The sequence below is a fragment of the Chiloscyllium plagiosum genome, unplaced genomic scaffold (genome assembly GCF_037043375.1).
Source record: "Chiloscyllium plagiosum isolate Xiang-an unplaced genomic scaffold, Cpla_swu_hap1 HiC_scaffold_42, whole genome shotgun sequence".
NCBI lineage: Eukaryota > Metazoa > Chordata > Chondrichthyes > Orectolobiformes > Hemiscylliidae > Chiloscyllium > Chiloscyllium plagiosum.
In genome coordinates, this window is record NW_028270180.1 from 10,088,481 (window position 1) to 10,112,038 (window position 23,558).

Here is a 23,558-nt window from a genome sequence, read left to right on the forward strand (position 1 = left end):
CCCCCCTCTGTCTTCTCCGCTCGAATGAAAACAATCCAAGCCTCTCTAGTCTCTCCTTAAAGTTGAATTTCTCCATCCCAGGCAACATCCTAGTGAACCTCCTCTGTACCCCCTCTAGTGATATCACATCCTTATAGAAGATGGTTTCTGCAGGAAGACATTTTTAAAAAAAATAATCATGGCAAGGTCACCATTAATTGCTGTTTAACTGAGTAGTTTATTGGCTATCAACCACATTACTGGTGGATTATATGTAAGCCAGACCAGGTGAGAAGACAGATTTCCTTCCCTAAAGTGCAATGGTGAACCATATAAGTTTCCACATGGTTGGCATTAGCCTAGCTTTAATCCCAGAATCTTATTGAATTCAAATTTCATCATGATCCATGGTGGAGATTTGAATTTATGTCTCTCAGAGCATTAGCCTTGAGTTCATTGCCATGCCACCACCCAATACATCTCCAGCACAAGCAGTGATGAGCTTGTGTTTAATGTTCACTTCCATGTACCCCCTTTCAGAGGAACAGAGATAATCATGATGGACCTACTTCCTAATGTGACTCAGCACCTCCTGGAGAAGAGGGAACGAGAATTACACAGAGACTTCTGTGCACAAACAAAAGAGTACAGCATCTGTTTGCAATCAAAAGATTTATTTAGGAGACAACATTTACACAAATATTAATTTAAAGCAATACATAAGCCAGTGTCCAAAAATATGTACATACTTAGACCAACTACACCCATGCACTTTATTAATTGAGATATTCAGGTTCACAAAGAAAGACTCCTAGGTATCAGTGTCGAACCAAAAACACAGCAGATATTTCTGTTTGTGCGCTAGCAAAGCTTGTGATATTGCATTGCCTGTCGTTTATGCCTAATGTGGAACAGATCATTAACTTTGCACGTTACCAAGCACTTCACTCACACTGTAACTGGTATTAAAAGACTTGGACGAAGGTACAGGCTGTGAACACAAGGAACTCTCTGTGACTCTGTCCAGTAATACGATCAACTCCTCCCAAAAATGCTTTCAGACAATGCATCCTCCAGTAAATATGTCATTGTCAAAAGAGGTCTCTGTATTTAATGTAACTGGGCCTCAGAGGCAGCTTATGATGGAATTTTCATCTGGTAAAGTAACAGGAGTATCAGTACAGATTCAAACGTAATGCCATCTGCTTGATACACCTTTTTCATGTCAATGGAACTAACTTGGATGGTATTAGCGACCATCAGTTTCAGAGAGTTGTGAATGCAGTCCATACAAAGTAGACAAGCCGGAGGCTGGACGAACACAGCAAGCCAGGCAGCATCAGAAGGTAGAGAAGTCAACGTTTTGAGTATAACCCTTCTTCAGGACTGGATGTGGGGCTAGGGGAGCTACAGATAAAGCGGAGAGGGGAGGTGGAAAGAGTAACGGAATGGTGAGGTAGTGATAGGTGAACACGGGTAGTGGGTAAGACCTGGTTGGTCCATGGGAGGGATGAATCCAATTGGTAGCTGGAAGGAAGGGTTGGCAGGTGGAATGGAAGGGAGGATGTGGGGCTGGAAAGATGACTGGGGGGGGATGGGTTGGAAGGTTACTGGCAAAGGGGCTGTGCTCCGAAAGCTTGTGATTTCATATAAACCTGTTGGATTATAACCTGGTGGCCTGCGACTTCCAACTTTGGATAATAGCAACTTTACAATGCAATTGGAGCTGGTATTGGTATCTATATTCCTGTTAAGTCTGTTTATGTTTCCATTAGTACAAGGTGTTACTGACTTTGTGAAACATTTTTGTGTTCAATTTCTGACACCAATTTAAAGGGCTCATGATCTCACTTGAAATAGCACAGGAGACACACATTAAACACAAGCAAACCCCAGTGTAGTAAACACTGTATCTAAGGCACACCATTGTGATGCTGACTGATGCGATTAAGTTGCTACAGTTGATGACAGACTTACACCCACCCAAATGTCGCCGCTTGGAATGAAGAGATTGATGGAAACGTGCACCTGCGCTTGCAACACAAAACCTTAAAATGTTCTCATTCGTTTATAAACTGAGATTTGAGAGAATGATATTCCATGCTCAGATGTGTGTGCAATCTCTGATCATAAAAATGAGTGTTTATCTCGGGTCAGTTGGACATAGCAAACAGGCCATTCAGCCCCTCTAGCCTGCTCTGTCATTCTTTATCCTGGATGATCACCCACCTCAACGCCATGTTCTTGTACTGCCATATATCCCTTCACGGCACGAGTAGCTAGAAATCTCTCAGTCTCTGCCTTAAACGTATGCAGTGATTGAGTCTCTATAGTTCCCAGGGGTAGAGAATTCCATCCTCTGAGAGAAAGTGTTCCTTCTTGCCTCTGGCCTAACTGACTTTTATTCGGTCTCAGTCTTTTATTCTGAGGTTGTCTCCCACTGGTTCTAAATCCTACAACCGGGGAAACTACACTTTGTCTGCCCCTTTTAAGATTCTTGTAGAATTCTATCAAGTTGTTTGTCATCTTTCAAAGATAGGCCCAGTCTCCTGAATTTGGCCTTGCTGGGCAGTCCCAGGAACCAATCTGCTGAACCTCAGCTGTACTCCTCTAGGGCAGGTACATCCTTCCATAGGCAAGAGGACCAAAACTACACACAACCCTCCAAGTTCAGTCTCACCCCCAGTGTTCTATCCAACTGAAGCAGGGGTGCATTGCTCCTGCACTCAGTAGTATGATACATAATGTAGTCTGGTATCAGGTATTAAAAGGGAACCCTTCTGTGAAGAGCCAAGGAACACTCCCCCATGTCAAAGTTTTTTTTTATTTATTCACAGGATGAAGCTGTCCCTAGACAGGACAACATTAATTGCCCATCCCTAATTGCTGTAATGTTGTAGGTCTGGAGTCACATGTAGGCCCGACCATTGCAGTTTGCTTTCCTATGGAACATTAGTGAACCAGATGGGTTTTCCTGACAATGGTTTTATCATTTGAATATTAATTTCAGATTTTAAGAGAATCCAAATTTCACCACCTGCCATGGTGGGATTGAAACCCAGGTCCCCAGGACATTACATGGGTCTCTGGATTAACAGTCCAGTGATAATCCCACTAGGCTTTTACCTACTTGTTGTTGTAATGGCATTAATCTTTCAATGGGGCTTCTTTCCCTGCAATAGGGTTGGGATTAGGGTTAGAATCTCAGGAAGTTGAGCCAATCCCCTGGCCGGTCACTCAGTTTCTGCCCGAAGTAAGATTGAGTTCAGTGACTGGAATGAATCCACCAAGTCTCACCCATTGCCCTTATTCTTGCTAAGCTACATTGGCTCCCAATGCCTCAAATTAAACTTTTTTTTTCCCCACAACACCATAAGACCATAAGATATGAGAACAGAATCAGGACATTCAGCCCATCAAGACTGCTTTGCCATTCGATCATGGCTGATATGTCTCTAATACCAATTCTTGTGCCTTCTCCCTGTACCCCTTACTAACGAAGAACCTGCCTATCTCTGTCTTAAATGCACCTGGTGACTAGGCCTCTACAGCCCTCTGCGGCAATGATTTCCACCCTCTGGCTGAAGAAATTTCTCCTCATCTCAGTTCTAAAGGGTCCTCTCTTCACTGTGAAACTGTGCCATAGGTCCTAGTCTCTCCTATTAGTGGAAATATCTTCTCCACGTCCAGTCCATCCAGGCTCACAGTATTCTGTAAAGTTCAATCAAATCTCCCCCATATCCTTTTAACTCCGTCGAGTACAGACCCAGAGTCCTCAACCATTCCTCATATTACTTTTGTTATTCACATTTCTACATAGCTTGTTCACCCCTACCACAACACTGACTCTCTAATCTCCTCCAAGCCTATAACAGAACAGATCCTAAAGATGTAGGAGCAGTTGGTCACTCAATTTGAGTCTGCCCCACCATTCAATGAGATCATGCCTGATCTGAATCCTCAATTCAACTTTCTTGTCTTTTCCTTATAAACCTCCTGATTAAAAATCTGTGAATCTCAGCCATGAATATACTTAAAGTGTCAACCTGGACAGCCCTTTGTGGTGAAGAATTCTACAGATTCACTCAGAGAAGAAATTCCTCCTCATCTCTGTTCGAACAGGGGAAACCCTCATCCTGAGATTATGCATTCTGATCCTAAACTCTCCCGCAGGGGAAACAACTTTTCTGCAGCTACCCTTGCAGGTGACCTGTACATTTCAATAAGGTTGGCCCACATGTTTCTAAATTCCAATGAGTGCGGACTCAACCTCTCCTAATAAGAAAATCTCTCTATACCCAGGGTCAAACTAGTGAACTTTGTCTGGATTGCCTCCAATGCCAATATATCTTTCTTTAGACAAATAGAACTGTTCACAGGTGAGGTCTAGCTAGTGCTTTGTATAGCATTAACAAGTCTTCTCTAACTTCACATTCCATTCCTTTCGAAATTAAGGCCCCATACGAACTGCCCCATTTACCTTTGAACTTCAATGCTAGCATTTTGGTACTTATGTACAAGGATGCCCATATCTCTCTTTGCTGCAAATTACTGCAGTTCTTCTTCAATTAAATAATAGACAGCTTCTCTACTCTTGCTGTCAAATTGCATAACCTCACGTTTTCTTATATTCTATCTGCCTAGTTTTTGGCCACTTCCATTACTTGTCTATATCCGTCTGCAGATTCTTTGTGTCATCCTCACCATTTGCCACCCCATATAATCTCTTCTCTGACCTCTTCCATCAGGCAGAAGATACAAAAATTTAAAGACATACGGCCATAGAGTCATAGTTAAAAATCGTACAACACCAGGTTATAGGCCAACAGGTGTATTTGGAAGCACGGAGTGCTACTCTTTCACTGGGTGATTAATTAGGAGCAGTGGTCCGAAAGCTAGTGTTTCCAAATGACTCTGTTGGACTATAACCCGGTGTTTTGCGACTTTTAACTTTGTACACCCCAGTCCAACACCGGCACCTCCAGATCATAGAGACATAGAGTTGTTTAGCATACAAACAGACCCTAAATCTATCTCATCCATGCTGACCAGGTATCCTAAATTAATCTAGTCCCATTTGCCCGCATTTGGCCCATATCTCTCTATACCCTTATCATTCATGTACCCATCTAGATGCCTTTTAAATGCTGTCATTGTACCAGCCTCCATCACTTCCTCTGGCAGCTCATTCCACACATGCACCATCCTCTGCGTGAAAAAGTTTCCCTTTAGAATCTTTTCTCTCTCACCTTAAACCTAAGCCCTCTAGTTTTGGACTCCCCTACCCTGGGGAAAAGATTTTGGCTATCCAACCTATCCATGCCCCTCATGATTTCAAAAACCTCTAAAAGGTCACCCCTCAGCCTCTGATGTTCCAGCGAAAACAGCCCCAGCCTATTTAGTATCTCCCTCTAAACCTGGCAACGTCAATGGAACCAACAGGTTCGGGAACAGTTTCTTCCCCGATGTTATTAGACTTCCAAATGGACCTCTCAAGTTTCGAACCTAATGTTGATCTTGCTCTCTGTGCACCTTCTTTGCATCCGCAACGTTGTATCAAATCTGTTCAATCGCCCTGTGGTCGTTGTATGGTATGATCTACCTGTACTGCACGCAAAACAAAACGTTTCACAGTACCTAGGTACAGTGACAACAAAATGCTCCTGCAACACTTCCAAAGCCCTTTATTTTTTATCATCTCACCAGGCTATGAGTTACGTAAACTCCAAACTCTGGAATTTCCCTTCCTAAACCTCTTCACCTTGCTTTGTTCCTTTAAGATACTCCTAAAAACCTACCTGTTTGTAGCTGTCTTGACATCTCCAGTTGTGATTCGGTGTCAATGTGGGTTGATAATGCTTGCATATTAAGCCCCTTGAAATATTTTAATAAGTTGAGTCAGTTTGTGATGCTGCAGCTTTGTTGTAGGAAGAATACGTACTTCACGCTATTTAAAAAGTCTTTTTAAACAGATCTCAGGAACTTTCATTTGTCCCAGTATGAGGTATATGGGCTCACACTGAGACTCTCGGATCAATGCTGAATCCACCTCAACTTATCATGTATCCCTTAGCAACAGGCCATCTGTGAAAAAATGGCTACGTTTTGTGCTAGGTCTCAGAAATGGGAAGGTAATATCTGGGACCACTGATTGTGCTCCGGCAACACCAAGCTCCTAAAGGACACTGGGATTTTCGTACATTTTATTACATTTCACTGAACAGTTAAGGGACAGCGGGAGGAGCGACAGAACAGATGTGTTTGCGGGTGTCTAGAAAGTGTCTGGTTGAATGGTATGCCACCTGGCAGATTCCACATGTCCTCGATTCGACATCTCCCTCCAGTGTGTTCTCCCCGTCTCTGAAGCATTCCCCCCAATTACCACACGGCCCAGGACTCCACTTCGGGTGTAAATGCGACTCTGAACATTTAAAAACAAAATTCATCGACATTCATTGGTCAGTGCATTGAGTATAGGAGTTGGGAGATCATATTGCAGCTGTGCAGAATATTTGTGGCGCCACTTTTGGAATGCTGTGCCTACTTCTGGTCTCTGTACTGTAGAAAAGATGAAGGGAAACTTGAAAGGATTCAGAAAAGATTTACAAGGATGTTTTCAGGGTTGGAGGGTTTGAGCTACAGGGAGAGGCTGAATAGGCTGGGGCTGTTTTCCCTGGAGCATCAGAGGCTGAGCAGTGACCTTTTCTGGTGGTTTAGAAAAATCACGAGGGGAATGGATAGGATAAATAGACCTTTTTCCCTGGGTAGGGAAGTCCCAAACTAGAGGGCGTAGGTTTAAGATGAGAGGGGAAAGATTTAAAAGGCACTTGCATGTCTCACTTTTCATGCAGAGGGTAGTGCGTGTTTGGAATGAACTGCCAAAGGAAGTGGAGATGGCTATGATTACAACATTTAAAAGGCATCTGGATGGGTATGTGAATAGGAAGGGTTTAGAGGGATATGGGCCAAATGCTGGCAAATGGGAATAGATTAATTTAGGATATCTGGTTGGGCACAGACGAGTTGGACCAAAGAGTCTGTTTCCAAGCTGTACAGTAATACTCCGTCAAGAATAATCTGATACATGATGGAAAATGACCGTATGAAACCACCAAACTGTGTCTGCTGTGACTCGCTTTCTTGACTGTTTCAGATTCCTAATGAAAAGCCTATATCTTTCATTCACTATTATGGGATTAGTTTAGATTAGCTTCCCTACAATATGGAAACAGGCCAGTCAACCCAACAAGTCCACACTGACCCTCAGAAGAGTAACCCACCCAGACCCATTCCCCTACCCCATATTTACCCCTGACTAATACACCTAACACCATGGGCAATTTAGCATAGCCAATTCACCTGGCCTGCACATCTTTGGATTGTGGGAGGAACCTGGAGCACCCAGGAGAAGCCCACAGGGAGAATGAGCAAACTCCACAGACAGTCACCCAAGGTGGAAATTGAACCTGGGTCCCTGGTGCTATGAGGCAGCAATGCTAATCACCGAGCGACCCCAAGTAATTCCATTACATTAGCTATTCTGCATCCTGCCATCTAGGACCTTTACTCTTTCAGGATTGTAATATGGTAACACTGTTTGAATCTTACTGAAAAGTGATGTGTTGCTATAGCTTTTTGTCTTGCATTCCACAGAACAGACAGGATAATACCGAACTAATTGCTAGTGAGCTATTGGTTTTGGCTCCACAGCAGATGCTAAACAATCCAGAGTGTGTCTATAGCTACACTAATAACCCATGGAAGATAATCAATTGAGATTGTAATATGGCTCATTCGGAGAGACAATGGCTTCGTGGTATAATATCTAGACTATTAATCCAGAAACCCAGGGAATATTTTGGGAACCAGGATTTGAATCCCACCATGCCTAATGATGTAATTTGCATTTAATGAAAAATCTGAAGTCAAGAGTTCATTTTCACAGCGTGGAAGCAAGCCATTCAGCCCATTGAGACCATACTGACCCCCTGAAGTGCAGCCCAGCCTGATCCACTCCCTACCCTAATGCCTGCATTTCCCAGGCTAACACACCTAGCCTGCACATCCCTGGACAATACGGGGCAAGTTTCCATGGCCAATCCACACTAACCTGCAGATCTTTGGACTGTGGGAGGAAAGCGGCGCACCCAGAGGAAACCCATACAGACACGAGGGGAATGTGCAAACTCCACACAGGCAGTCGCCCGAGGGTAGAATCAAACCCGAATCCCTGTCACTGTGAGGCAGCAGTGCTAACCACTGAGGCACCGTGCCCCTTCTCTACTGATGTCTAATGATGATCGAAGATTCATAATCAATTATCAGGGAAAAACCCATCTGGTTCACAGATGTCCATTAGGCAAAGAAGCTGCCATCCTCACCTGGACTGACCTACACGTAACTCCAGACTCATTAATCATGAAAACATTTGGGTCCAGGCCCTACAGCAATGTGTCTGATGTTGAATTGCCCTCTGGACAATTAGGGATGGGTAAGCCAGCAATGCCCACATCCCAGGGATGTAAAAAAAGAGAATGTATTCATAACCTTGTAAATACAAGTTGAAAATCTTGCAACGTTTTCAATTACCCAGGAGCTTGGGGAGCCTATAATTACCTGTTGCTTTCTCTATTACAATAGCTCAGCCATTCAGAATTAACTTGGTTAGAGACAAAAAAAAAGTGTTCATGTTGAATTCCAAGGTAGACCAGCAGGGGACTGGAAGAACACAGCAAGCCAGGCAGCATCAGGAGGTGGAGAAGTCAATGTTTTGGGTATAACCCTTCTTCAGTCCTGAAACATTGACTTCTCCACCTTTTGATGCTGCCTGGCTTGCTGTGTTCTTCCAGCCTCCTGCTTGCCTAAATCAGAGTCGAATTGCCAACTGATCAGCATCCTTTACTCCCTCGAGTACATTGCTGTGACCATTAGAAATGTGTCATTTGTCCTAATGAGTGCAAGAGTAAAAGCTTCAGCAACCCATCTCCCATTTCACCAAGATTCACGTTCTGAAGATAAATTTCTGAACTCAGTTCTCAGCCCTAACCAGTCTGCATCAGATTGTAATATTAAGATGGAGAAAGGGCGAGAGCTGGTTGCAGGGTTCCACTCATCGGGCTTTTGCAAAAAGCGGATTAGGTCAACGTGAGTGTGGGGGTTTCACAATGTCAGGCTCAACATCTCTCCTTTACATGTACCCCTTAATGAGTCAAGTGCTTTGGCCTCAGCAGATCACCTCTGCTGTAAAGCCCTAGTAATGGGGCTTGACTCTGTTGGAAGTGATGAGTTAATGTGTGACAATGCTGCTCCTTTACCAGGGTTATTCTATTCTTGTTTTTTTCATGAGGGGTCGTAAAGGCAGAGGTGCTGAAATGTCTGAACTCGTGACTTTAAGAATGGCTAACAGATGCTGTCTAAGTCAACCATCAGAAAAGGCTTTCAGGTTTCTTTTTAAAACACTTGTAAAATGAACGGGGAGTGGCCAGTTCTCCCAGTTCAGGGATTTTTCTAGTTTTGGGTTAGTTTTTAGCTGAGGAGTCAATGAAACAGCTCTATGCTGATCCTCTCTCTCTCTCTGACTTCTCTCTCCTGTAAGAACGTGTATTTGAATTTTCCAGGGGCGTTTTTCTGGGAAGTTGCAGGAAATCGGAACAGCTCTTTGTTCAGTTGCGCTTTTGATTTGGTCGGGTTTTCAAATAGTTATGTTAATCTAAATCTGGTTTTCTTTTGTTCGTGTGTAAATAAATTCTGTTTTGTTTAAAGAGGAGTGGTTTGACCAGCTGTGTCGCTCCTGGAATACTCACCTTACATCTTCTTAAAACAACTCATAAAGTTAGGGACTGGGCTACCTTCTTAAAAATGGGAGAAAGTGAGGACTTCAGATGCTGGAGATCAGAGTTGAGAGTTTGGTGCTGGAAAAGCCCAGCAGGTCAGGCTGCATCCGAAGAGATCCTGATGAAGGGCTTACGCCAGAAACATCGATTCTCCTGCTCCTCAGATGCTACCTGACCTGCTGTGCTTTTCCAGCACCAAACACGACCTTCTTAAAATGTTTTGAGGGGATCTGGCCTGGTCCATAACAGTAGTCAAAAGTACGAGGTTTGCACTGCCCTTACCTGCATGACTATAAATTCCAGAGAGAGCTGTAGGTTTTCAATATCTCCTGAAGGAACATCAAACAGAAATGGTGCATTCCACACTGGGTTATAGCCACTTGATGTCTTGGTTTCCTTGGTTGAGAGAACTTTATCATCTTGGTAGAGGCTTATAATGACATAATGATCTGCAAATGTGAGAACGGGCACATGAGAGTGATGAAGATGGAGGAAGACATAATTAATGGGATATTACTGAGAGATGTGGAAGGAGCGAGGGGCCTTGGAGTGAATGTTCACATCTGCTAGAATGTGGCAGGAGAGGTCGATGATGTGGTTTAGAAGACAATTGGAATAGAATGATAGAAGTGTTGAGGTGATGGCAGGTTAGGCTGGAGTTGCATGATTTATTGCTAGGCCCCATAACTTGAGACCTATGTGCAGTTCAGATCACCTCATTAGAGAAAGGATGTAACTGCACTAGAGAGGGAATGAACAAGGATGTTACCGGGATTGGAAAACTTCAGCTCTGAGGAAAAATAGACACATCGGGATTGTTCTCCTTGGAACAGAGGAGGCTGAGGGGAGACTTGACTGCATTGAGGGTTTGGTAGAGTGGATAGGAAGAGCTTATTTCTTGCTGGTGTGGCCTCTCCTTAAGACCTGACCTGTCCTTAAGACTTAACCCTAGTACCAAACATTTGGATGCGCAGTCCTCAGACAGCCCGAGGTGCCTTAGGCTCAGAGTTTGCTTGATAACGTTCCTGTGAAACTTCCCTGGGATGTTTGACTGAACTAAGTTGCCTTTCACGTTCATGAAGCAGGGTATGACCTTCCATGATATTCTATCTGCGTTGCTGAGAAGTTTGAAATGCAGGAGTTATGTTTTGCGACAAAAACAAAGGGTTGGCCCAAAGTCAGGAAGGGGACAACCCTTCCTCAGTCACCAATTTGTAGATCATTTTCTGCTTGTGTCCCCAGAGTGAAAATGTGGAGGATGGGCCAGGGAATTATGTTTATGCGGTGTTACTATATTGGAACAGTACCTAAGTAATTTATAATTCTGTAAAACTTTCCATTTGAGTTAAAGGTAGATCAATTCTTCTTTCTTTTGTTTGTAAATAAAGTGCGTTTTGGTTAAAGCTTAATAATTTGATCAATCAAATCAAATCTGGAATACATTCTGTAAATAAGATAAATGTTGGGGTCCAGGGTATCTCCTTGATATATTTTGAAAGGGTTTGTTCTGATCCATTTGACCTAAGACCGGTGAGCCACTCACAGCTCCTGGCCATTGACTGACAGAATTCTGGCAAAGGGGTTTGGATTTTGCAGCATCGACATTTTAAAAGCGAGTGTAAGTGAGTCAAAGCCAAACAGCCCAAAACATTTCTCTGATTTTCGTTCTAGTTCCACGTAAGGGACTCAGGACAATTCACAATGCCCCATGTAGATGTGTGGAATGAGGAATGTTATGGACGACCTCTAAGGATGTAAACCCCCCCAACCCCTCCCAATGGTTAAATCTCCCTGTGCCATCTCACCTGGTGACCCTGGCATGCGGGTCAGTCTAGCCAAAGACTCGGCCTTTCGAACCATCACCTTGATCCGGTTAGCCAGGGTCTGATACTGGAGCAGGATGAAGAGCTGGCCCAACAGCTTGGCTTGACCTGTGCCGCTCGAGGGTCCCACCACATCTTGGGAGCTGAGACACTGAAAATAAGGCAAGACTGATTAGTTATCAGAGAAGCATTGAAACTTAAAGGAAGGAGGCCATTTGGCCCATTGTGTGCCTGTGATGGATCCTTCAAACGTCCAGCATGTTTAAACCTATGTGTTGTCTGTTACCTTCACCCTCTGAAGCTGCTTGTGAAATTACTTTGTGTGGGTGAGAAAGGACACATTTGTTGAAGCACTTTGTCTTACACTCTTTAGGATAATTTGCAAGAAATACCAACGTAAAGGGAAAATGACATTCATACCGTATGAGAGTTGAGTGCTGATTGGTTCATAATAATGAATATTGACGAAGGCGCTGTCATGGAGAATGCACCAGTTCGACAATAACTGACAGTTAACTTCCAATCTTGTTTAGATTTTATACAAAATAGGTTGACTCTGATTGGTTGAGGCACTTGCTTGGGAAATAAATAAGATAATTGTGTTCAGTTATAACATACGCAGTGTATGTGCATGTATTTTTCCACCTACACAGAAATGTCTTAAAAATCGTCTGCGGGAGGTGGTAGGGTGGCTTAGTAGTTAGCACTGCTGCCTCACAGCCCGGGATCTGGGTTTGATTCCAGCCTGGGGCAACTGCCTGTGGAGAGTTTACACATTCTGCCCGTGTTTGTGTGGGTTTCTTTTGGGTGCTCTGGTTTTCTCCCGCAGTCCAAAGATGTGCAGGTTAGGTGGATTGGCCACGGGAAATGCAAGATTACATGGATAGGGTAGGGAAGTGGGTCTAGCTGAGATATTCGTCGGAGGGTCAGTGTGGACTCAATGGGCCAAATGGCCTGATTCCACACTGGGGTTCTATGACTCCAGGATGAAGGCTTCAATAAAATGTCTTTGTTCAGCTGCATTCAGTAGTACTGACTACTAAATGTATTTATCAAATGAGTTTCTACTGCCTTTTTAGGTAGTAGGTTCAAAATCCTCACAATTAAGCATAATCTTTTCACCTTATCCCCCTTCAGATCTTTTGTCAATGATTTTAAATACATGACCTCAAGTTTTTGTCCCAATTATCACGGGGAAACATTTTTTTCTTCATCTGCTCAATTAAACCATCTTGCCATCCTCAAAACACTGTTAGAGCTGGAAATGTGTTGCTGGAAAAGCGCAGCAGGTCAGGCAGCATCCAGGGAACAGGAGAATCAACGTTTCGGGCATAAGCCCTTCTTCAGGAAAGGGCTTATGCCCGAAATGTCGATTCTCCTGTTCCCTGGATGCTGCCTGACCTGCTGCGCTTTTCCAGCAACACATTTCCAGCTCTGATCTCCAGCATCTGCAGACCTCACTTTCTCCTCAAAACACTGTTAGGTCACCTCTGATCTTCTGTGGGACCGTGATGACCGAGAAAGAAGAAAGCTAAGGATTGCACTGGATTAAAAGGACAGCTTTAAATTTTTGCAGATGCAAGTATCTTAGAAGCCAGCAAAGGACCACAAAAAAAACTGAGAAGGGAGAAAAATAGAATATGACTATTAATGTAACTGGGAATATTAAAACTCTGCCTGGAAAAAATATCATAGTGAATAACAAAACTTAAAAAAAAATAGAATCCCAACAGTGTGGAAACAGGCCATTTGGCCCAACAAGTCCACATCAAATCTCTGAACAACATCCCATCCAGACTTCGCCCGCAACCCCCCCCCTCCCCAACCCTATACCTGTAACCCTGCATTCCTCATGGCTAATCCACCTAACCTACATCACCCCTGAGCACTATGGGCAATTTCCCATGGCCAATCCATCCTGACCGGCACATCTTTGGACTGTTGGAGGAAGCCAGAGTACCCAAGGAAACACACACACACAGACACGGGGAGAATGTGCAAACTCCACACAGTCACCCAAGTCTGGACTCGAACCTGTATCACTAGCGCTGTGAGGCAGCAATGCTAACAACTGAGCCACCGTGCCACCCAGAAGTTTTTTAAAATTATACATTAATGGGCCAGGCCAGCATTTATTGCCCATCCCTAATTGCCCAGAGGGCAGTTAAGAGTCAACCATATTGCTGTGGATCTGGAGTCACATCTAGGCCAGACCAGGTAAGGATAGCAGTTTCCCTCCCTAAAGGGCAGTAATGAATCAGATGGGTTTTTCCTGACAATTGATTCATGGTCATCATTAGACTCTTAACTCCAGATGCTTATTGAATTCAAATCCTACCCTCTGCTGTGGTGGGATTCGAACCCAGGTCCCCAGGGCATTACCTGAGTCTCTGGATTAATAATCTAGTGATAATGCCACTAGGCCATTACTTCCCCCTACTCAAACTCTTTCCAGGATCAACACATATTTTGGTACTCTGGCTCCAGTGTGTGCCATATAGACGCCACACTGCTACAACTTATCAAAACCCCTGTGACTGGACCTTCCAATCCCGTGACCTGTAGCGCCAAGAGGGACAAAGGCACAGAGGCAACTATTCCCGTGTGGGCAATAAATGCCAATGCCACATGTTACTTCAATTTCAATTCAGAGCCGAGAAGGCCTGAACCTAAAACATGAACGAAACCTTGTCTAATTTAATCTGAAAATCCACAATCTTCGCAATTGAAGGGCGGCTGATGGAGGAAGCAGAAAATCTGAGTAATAATCCAGTATTGAGGTCGGTATAGCTGCAGTGGAATACAGGAAACTCAACTCTTTCCTGGACCACGCTGTAGCGAAGACAATAACAATACTTCAGATTGACACCGAGTGCCGGAAAACAAGTATTGCATTGCCCATCACTTTGATAAGTTCCAACATTAACGTAGATAAATGACCATTCAAATGCGTTGAAGCAGAACTGGAACACAACCAGGGTTCAAATCAAGTGCGTCACAAATGAGAAATAATGTTTCTTGTTATCAACTTACTGCTGCCTGCATGACTCAGGTCAATTGATAAAAGATAACGTGTGTGCTTTCCAAAAATATCCGGTCAGAGGCTAATAATTCATGTTATGTTCGCACTTATGATCCTGTTTGCCCCAGTGGAGTGGCATGTAATAAGGGAACAATGTGGCTTAAATAAACATTAAATGTTTGCTTGCAAACACAGTCAACAAGGGTATCAATGACAAGCATGTAACTTAACTGCAAATTATAGGCAGTTGAAAACTTAGTTTTTATGTTGTTCAGCTGGTGTTCAAATCTTTCCTTGGTCTTGTCCCTTTGCCAATTCCTGCAGGGTCTGGGTTAGGGTTAGGGTTAGAGTTAGAGTTAGGGTTAAGGTTAGAGTTAAGATTAGGTTTGTTAGGGTTATTGTTAGGATTATGTTTAGGGTTAGGGTTAGGATTGTGTTGAGGGTTAGGGTTAGGATTGTTTTTAGGGTTAGCGTTGTGTTTAAGGTTAGGGCTAGGGTTACGTAATGGTAGTGGTGATGACACTCGATTAACAATCTGGGACTGTAGTCTTGAATCCCATCATGGCAGATGGTCAAATTCTAAATTAATAAAAATCTGGAACTAAATGGAATTTCAAGAAAAAATTGGGCAGTCCAATTGTCAGCGTGTAACCCCAGCTAATTGTTACAAAAACACTCTCTCCTTTGGGGAAGGAAATCTACTGAATTTACCTAGTCTGGCCAAAGTGAGACTCTAGGCCCATAGCAAATTATTTGATTCTTAAATGCCCTCTGAAATGGCTCAGCAAGTGTATCAGTTCAAGGGTAAATAAGGATGGACATCAAATGTTGGCTTTGCAGCCCACATTCCATAAGCAAATATTTCTATTAAAAACTGTCATCGCTCCACTATTGATGGCCATGCCTTCAGCTGTTTGGGGTCTTTAGCCCTGGATTCCCTCAGTAAACTTCACTCTTACCTCCTTAAGACTGACGTCTTGGACTGAACTTTTAAATCCTCTTCCAAAATTGCCTTGCGTATCTCCATGTCAAACATTGTTTGATGCCACTCAGAGTCAAACAACACAGATACAGACCCTTGGGTCCAACTAATCAATGCCGAACATAATCCCACACTAAACTAGTCCCACCTGCCCACTCCAGGCCCATATCCTTCCTAACCTTTCCTATCCATGTACTTATCCAAATGTCTTTTAAATTTTGTAAATAGACCCAAATCCACTGCTTCTGCAGGAAGTTCATTCCACACACAAACCACCTCTGTGTAAAAATTTTGCTCCTCATATCTTTTTAAACCTCTCTCCTCTCACCTTAACAATGCCCCCCTAGTCTTGAAATCCCCCCGTCCTCGGGAAAAGACAACAACTATTAACTCTATCTTTACTGCTCACTATATTATATACGTCTACAAGGTCACCTCTCGACCGTCTGTGCCCCAGTGAAAAAAAGTCCCAGCCTATCCAGCCTTCCTTTGTAATTCAAACCTTCCATACCCAGCAATAACCTGCTAAATCTCTTCCAAACTATCTCCAGTTTAATAATATCCTTCCTATAACTGGGCGACCAGAACTGGAGGTAGTGTTCCAGAAGAAGTAATGTTGCGTACGACCTCAACATGACTTCCCAACTCCTATACTCAAGGCTCAAAGCATGAAGGAATTTTACTATCCTCTTGAAATACAAGTTATTTTTGATGTAAGATTGTTTGGTGGGGTTTGATGAATCAGTATGTTGAACACATGGATTCAATGTTGGTGTTCCTGGGTGACTGGAAATGACACCTTGTTCAAGGTTTGTGTAAAGATTTGTAGCTCGGGCGTTGGCTGCCGTGGTTGTGGGTGTGTTCCCCGAGCTGGGACGTTGATTTGCAGACCTTCCCCCTGTCTCGGTGACATCTTCAGGGCTTTGGAGCCTCCTGTGAAGCGCTGCTGTACTGTGTCTTCTGGAATTTATTTGGTTCCATTCCTGCCTGGTTCCGGTTTGTCGTTGTAGTAGCCAGTGTATTGGGTCCAGGTTGTTGTGTTTGTTGATCGAGTCCGTGGCTGAGTGCCATGCTTCTAGAAATTCTCTGGGTTGTCCTCTGTTTAGCTTTTCCTATGATCATTGTGTTGTCCCAGTCAAATTTGTCGTCCCTGTCATCTGTGTGTGTGGCTACATTATATAGGACAAACAGGCAGACAACTAGCAATCCACATCCATGAACACCAACTAGCCACTAACCGCCACAACCAGCTGTCCCTAGTAGCCACACACACAGATGAGTGGGACCACAAATTCGACTGGGGCAACACAATGATCATTGGACAAGCTAAACAGAGTTCCGTCAGAGAATTCCTAGAAGCATGGTACTCACCATGGACTCGAACAACAAACGCATAGGTCTGGACCGGTCACTACAACGATGAACCGGAACTAGTAACCAGAGGCAGCAGGAATGGAACCAAATAAATTCCAGAAGACGTAGCACTTCACAGGAGGCCCTGAAGATGTCACCTAGACGGGGGACAGAACATCTGCAAATCAACTTCCCAGCTCGTGGAACACAAACATTATTAGACCTCGTGACCAATAACAGAATATACATTGAAACGATTCTTTCCTAAGGTCCATTCTATAACTTGGGGCCATCAGACTGATTCCCCGTTTGAGCATTGCTGGCTCCTGGTCTGTTTAAAATGGATGATGAGCTCCAGCCTGAGGGTCTCCCAATGGGAGTTCCTCGGAAAGCCTTCTCTCTTTGTTGGGGGCTAATGGAGGCTGTCCAGGAAAGGTTACTGGGTTGACATCAGGTACGGAGCAGCTGCTTTATGATGTTGAGTAGGTTGGGCCTGTATTGATTGGAGTACAGAAGAATGAGAGGTGACCTTATTGAAGCATAGGGGACTTGTACGGTAGATCCAGAGCAGTTGCTTCCCCTTGTGTGGGAGTCTATGACTAGAGGGTCGAATAAAGGGTCACCCATTTAAGACAGAGATGAGGAGGAATTCCTTCTCTCAGAGGACGGTAAATCTGTGGAATTCTTCATTGCAGAGAACTGTTGAGACTGAGACATTAAATATATTCATGCGGACATAGACAGTTTTTTAAACAGTAAGGGAATTGGGGCTGTGGGGAGCAGGAAGGAGTGAGGATTATCAGAGCAGCCATGATCTTATTGAATGGCAGACTTGATGGGCTGAATGGCCTACTTTTCTCCCACATCTTATGGTCTTATAGTCATTTAATCAGAGAATTGGCCCTTCTGCCTATCTGTCAATTTGAAAGTTGTTTGCTCTCTCACTTTCATTCTTACAACCTTGGTTTGTTTTCCTCTAAGATGGCTTCTGCAAACACAGTTCTTGCTAAGCTTCGGCAGCTTTCAGACGTGGCTCAGGGGTTAGCTCTCTCATCTCCGAGGTGAAAGGTTGAGGTTCCTGTTGGAAGAAACGGGCCCTTTAGTGCGGCGCTGAGGGAGTGCAGAACTGCCTGAGTTCTGGACTTTCAGGGTCCCATTGCTCAGATGAAACATGACTCTGTGTCTGGTCTAACATCAAACCTAAACAATTTCATGATACAGTTTAAGATGGAGCATCTCAATACTTAATGTGGTTCAGCTGGCATTATCACATTGCTGTTTGTGGGAGCTTGCTGTGCACAAATAGGCTTTTCTTGCATTGTTGAATGCAAAGATATTCTTCCATTGGCAGCAGTTCAAAGAAGGTTCTCTAGGATCATCCCTTGACTGAGGAGGTATTGTCTTTTGAGCAAAGGTAAATAGGTTGGGGCTCTACTCACTGGAGTTTAGGCAAATGAGAGGTGACCTCATTAAAGCATATCAGACTCTCAAGGGCTTGTCAGGGTCAATGCTGAGAGGTAAATGCTAACCCTAACCCAAATGGGAAAGTTTAAGAGCTGAGGGTATAGTCTCAGATTAAGGGGCGCCAATTTAAGACTGAGATGAGGAGGAATTTCTTCTCTCAGAGAGTTTTTGGAACTCTTTGCCACCGAGAGCTGTGGGGGCAGAGTCCTTGTGTATATTTAAGGCTGAGATGGAAAAATCTTGATCAGTTGAGGAATCAAGGGTTACAGGGAAAGGGCAGGAAAGTGGATTGAGGTATATCGGATTAGCCATAATTCTACTGAATGGCTGGAGGGGCCAAAATGGCCTACTCCTGTTCCTATTTCTTATCGTTTGTTCCAACAACAATAATGATGCCTCCAAAAGTACTTAATTGTTTGTAAAGCGCTTGAGGACATCCTGAGATCAAAAAAGCCAAAGTTATTCTTTCTCAGAGTATTAATGACAAAATCCTTGGTGCAGAATTCTTCCTCAGAGCCCTCCACTACTGTTGTACTTGCTCCTCTACTGTTAGGAACTCATTTTGAACTCTGTCAAGAGATGGGTAGGTTTTATAAATCCTCATAAAACATCTCACTGATCATGTCTTGACTTTCATTTTCTCAAGGTGCAGCCCATTATGCTCCTATTAAATGCTGGTCAGGTACTTATCATTTGGAAAATGGTGTAAGTGAGAATTGTTGCTCTGTTACCTATACTCGTACTGCAGAGGGCAGACAGGGTGCCCTTCCCTGTACCCTAGTATTGTGATGTGGCTCATTTATGCTTCCTGGAAGTGACATTATAGTAGGCACTGTTCTCCATAAACAAAAGGAATATGATCACACCTTGTGCCTTTTATCAATCAGCAGGAAGTCAGTGAGGCGACAGTCCCTTGCTACATTCTCCATGGCAATGCCTTGGCTTATTAAAGTTGGACAAGGGTAACTTGCAAGCTTAATGTGGTCAACTTCTGTTGCAACATCATAAAATTGCTGATGAAAACTGTACACACATATTATCAACCAAACACCACTGTTTTCTCCTGTAATACTAATTGTTGGGATTGTTTGGAATTTGGCATTCTTGCAATTGTCCTGATGATTGGAAATGAAATATTTAAACAAGTCTCACTTTTCAGTAACCTTCAAGTCCTGTTTTACCAAGTGACTCTTGAGGAACACTAATTAGGACAATGGGGAGAACGTTCCTATGATCCTTCAAGCTAGGGGAGGGGGTCTGTTATTTGAGATGAAGGACAGATGGTTCATTCTAATGTCTTATTCTGAAAATATCACCTCTGACAGTGCGGCATTCTCTTGGTACAGTATGGAGAACATCAACGGAGAAGAGAGACTCAAGTGGAATGTGACCTCACAACATGCTGACCAGAGAGATAATAATGCTAGCTCCAATTGAGCTCTAGTTGTAAACTGAAAGGTTAGATATAAAAAGGGGATGGGCTGTATGCACAGTCTGTGGTATATTTACCAATCAGCCTGTATAGAGAGGTCGGGAGCAGGTGGAACTTGAACCTGAGCCTCCTGATTCAGAGGTCCGGACACTACCATCAGGACTCACTTGGGACTAGCATCACCACCTCTCTGGTTTGCACATTGATAGTTTGTATCTCACTCCCAAGTCTTTTCTTTGGAGCTGAGGAGTCCAGAACTAGAGGGCATAGATTTAGGGTGAGAGGAGAAAGATATAAAAGAAATCTAAGGGGCAACTTTTTCACGCAAAGGGTGGTCCGTGTATGGAATGAGTTGCCAGAGGAAGTGGTGGAGGCTGGTACAATTGCAACATTTAAGAGGCATCTGGATGGATATATGAATAGGAAGGGTTTGGAGGGATATGGACTGGGTGCTGGCAGGTGGGACTAGATTGGGTTGGGATATCTGGTTGGCATGGACGGGTTGGACCGAAGGGTCTATTTACATGCTGTACATCTCTATGACTCTATGAAAACAGCAGAGATCTTCCACCCAGACGTTCAAGAGTTAGCCTGAAAACCTAGCCCCGCCAGCCTCTTACCTTTTTGAGCTTTGTCTTGGTGGTGGTGAGCTCTCTTGTATAAGCCGAGGGTGAATGGGGCTGCCAGTCACCCTGCTCACAGGCAAACAGCACCTCGCCAACGAAGGTGTCCTTCAGGTTGTGGAACTCCTTGACGTAGGCGGTGAAGCGGAGCGTGAAGCACTTTATCTCCTCAAGGGTATAGCCCGAGAACTGAAAGCTCTCCCGGAACTCGGGGTTCAGGCTCTTCCTGCAGATGCTGGTTTGCCGCGGCTCCATGAACCTGGGCAGCAGGTAGACCTTCACGTAGGAGTCGCAGCCACTGCCGAGTTTCTTGGGCAGGCCAGAGACGCCCAGAACGGTCACCGTCAAGGTGAGCTCGCGCGGCAAGTAGAAGAGCGTGAAACGCAGGACGGGTCTCGGCTTGGACTTGGCGCCCACTGTGTCGTCGGGCGCTGCAGTGAGGGAGTTGGTGCCCATCAGGCTAGGGACCGAGGGCCTGGCGCCCGGGTTCGGGTGGGCGCCGTGCTCGTTGTAGACGGAGCAGTCACCCGAGACGGTGCAGCGCCTCTCCAGGATCCTCTTGGTTCGGCCGGCCAGGCTGGCTCTCGGCACGACGGGGATAAAGGGCAGCGACGCTCTGCCGTGGGGGTTGTGCTTGTAGTCGGGATCGGGCTCTCTGTCAGGTAGAGAGGTCACGATGCCCGTAGGATAGTCCAGCACCAAGCCGCGCACCTCCTCGTACTGCTGCTTGATGGGCGTACTGGCGCCCCCTGGCAGAGGCGAGCTGGGGTCCATGATGATCCGCTCGGAGGCTGGGTCCTTGCCAAAGGGGACGCCCCGACGTTTCCTTTTCCGCCAGCAGAGGGTGCAGCCAAGCGTCAGGCAGAAGCAGAGAAAGGCCAGACCCACTCCAAGGAGGACCTGCAGAGGCACTGAGTCAAGAGCGAGGCGTTAATGCACCGCAAAAGATAGCTCACACGACAGCGCTAGGCAACACAGAAATGGCAACATAGGCATCCCAAGCGCTTCACATATTTCAAAAGGAACCTTTACTGCATCCGCCAATACTGGAAACAACTTTGTTGAGAGGCCCGGATAGAGTGGACCACGGGGAAGACCTTTCTACCAGTAGGAGAGACCAGGGCCCGAGGGCACAGCCTCAGAGTGAAGGGATGACCCTTTAGAACTGAGATGAGGAGGAATTTCTTTAACCAGAGGGTGGTGAATCTGTGGAACTCATCGCTGCAGAGGGCTGTGGTGGTCAAGTCATTGAGTGCATTTAAGATGGAGATAGATAGGTTCTTGATTGGTAAGGGGATCAAAGGTTATAGAAAGAAGGCAGGAGGATGGGGTTGAGAAATATATAAGCCATATTTGAATGGCAGACCAAACCCGATGGGCCAAATGGCCTAAATGTACTCCTCGATATGCTGGTCTAGTCCTGGCCTTTGACTCATGTTGCAATTACATTGGGGTGGGTTAGCTTGGACGGTTGGTTTGTGATGCACAGATGGGTTGAATTGCCCAAACCAGCTGAAGTTACCATGAAGGACCTTCTTTCTTGACGTCTGCCCTCGCCCTGAGGCTTGGCGACCCTCAGATTAAACCACCACCAGTCGTCTCTTACTCTTGAATGACAGAGTAGCCCAATGGTCTGGTAAGGCCATGGTGATTTTACCTTTGCAATTCTGTCAGCACATTTAACACAGTAAACTGTTTCAAGGTGCTTCACTGTCATGCAGGGATTCTCGAAGTTGGATCACAATCTGATATTCTGGGGTCCTGGGCTCCACATCAGCAATGGCCAACACTAACCCCCTCCCTACCTGCTTTGATTTCCGTTCTCCATCTTCCCCATCGCTCTCCAAAGGGCTGCGACAATATATATTCCACAAGACGGAACGGTGGCTCAGTGGGTAGCACTCTTGCCACACATTGCCAGGGAACCAGGTTCGATTCCACCCCCGTGTCTGTGTGCGTTTTCTCCGGGTGCTCCGGTTTCCTCCCACAGTCCAAAGATGTGGAGGTTAGGGTGGGTTGGCCATGGGAAATTGCCTATAGCATGCAGGAATGTGCAGGCTAGGTGTGTTAGCCATGGGAAATGCAGTTATCGGGTCGGGGAGGGTGGTGGAATGGGTCTGGGCGGGATGCTCCTCAGAAGGTCAGTGTGCAGCCAATGGGCTGAATGGCCTGCTTCCGTGGCATATGGATTCTGTGATAAGCCCTGACAGGAGGCTCACAGCGGGGAAAGGGACAGGGAGTGCTGCAGTGGAATGTCAGCAAACAATGTCTTGACACATTACAGCCCGACAACCAGGAACTTAAAGCCTGGAGGTCAGCTTTATCGAGTGTCATAAAGGAAGAAGAGAGAGTTAGACGGGTGGAGAGGTTTAGGGATGGAATTGTAGCGCTTTGGGCCCAGGTAGGTGACAACACACTCCCCATTGACAAGTTAGAGCAGGACGGGAGACCAGACTGGGAGAACTGCAGATACTCTGGAGGATTATATGCCTGGAGGAGATCGCAGGTTAGAGCTAATTTTGAAATGTGTAATCCTGAACTGTAAGAAGATGTCTCGTCCAATTCCAAGCACCCCATCATTAACAATTTTAATAATGCCGCCTTTGGCATTATTTTTAGCAACCTGGGCTCTAAGCTCTGAAATTCCATCCAGAAATTTCCCCCCGCTCTGTCCGAGAAATAAGGTTCAAAGAAAGCACAAGGGATTGAGATGGCGAAATCAAGTTCCAAAGGGATTGCGATGGTGAAACCAAGTTCCAAAGCTGCTTTTTAGCAAAACGTTTAGCAAACACAGTTTTCGACAAAGTCTACGTGTTGCTTGCAAGCATAACACATTCAGCCCTCTTTGCAACAATATCAAGATGCTGACAAAAATTACGTGCAACGTCCTGGGTTTTCTTACAATGACTTTTGCACTAAAAGTACGATACTGGAATAAAACCAAAATATTGAGGATGCTGGAAATCTGAAATAAAACCAGAAAGTGCAGGAGAAGTTCAGCTGGTCATCTGTGGAAACAGAAAGAAAGTTAACGCTTTGAGTCCAAT

General features: G+C 44.8%; 1 protein-coding gene across 8 annotated transcripts in view; it reads right to left on the reverse strand.

Annotated features, from left to right (window-relative positions):
- Positions 1–636: 636 nt before the first annotated feature.
- The window catches only part of LOC122542483 (synaptotagmin-4), a 65,389-nt gene continuing 42,467 nt past the window's right edge, over positions 637–23,558 (reverse strand). For 7 of the 8 annotated variants that reach the window (XM_043680246.2, XM_043680245.2, XM_043680247.2 and 4 more), the window contains 4 exons: positions 20,509–21,422; positions 11,618–11,786; positions 10,095–10,261; positions 637–6,400 (listed from right to left, as the gene is read on the reverse strand). In XM_043680246.2, coding sequence (XP_043536181.1) covers positions 6,251–6,400; positions 10,095–10,261; positions 11,618–11,786; positions 20,509–21,422 — 1,400 coding nt within the window. In that variant the 3' untranslated portion in view covers positions 637–6,250. The remainder of the gene's footprint in view (positions 6,401–10,094; positions 10,262–11,617; positions 11,787–20,508; positions 21,423–23,558) is intronic. The other variant, XM_043680248.2, reaches the window with a different exon arrangement.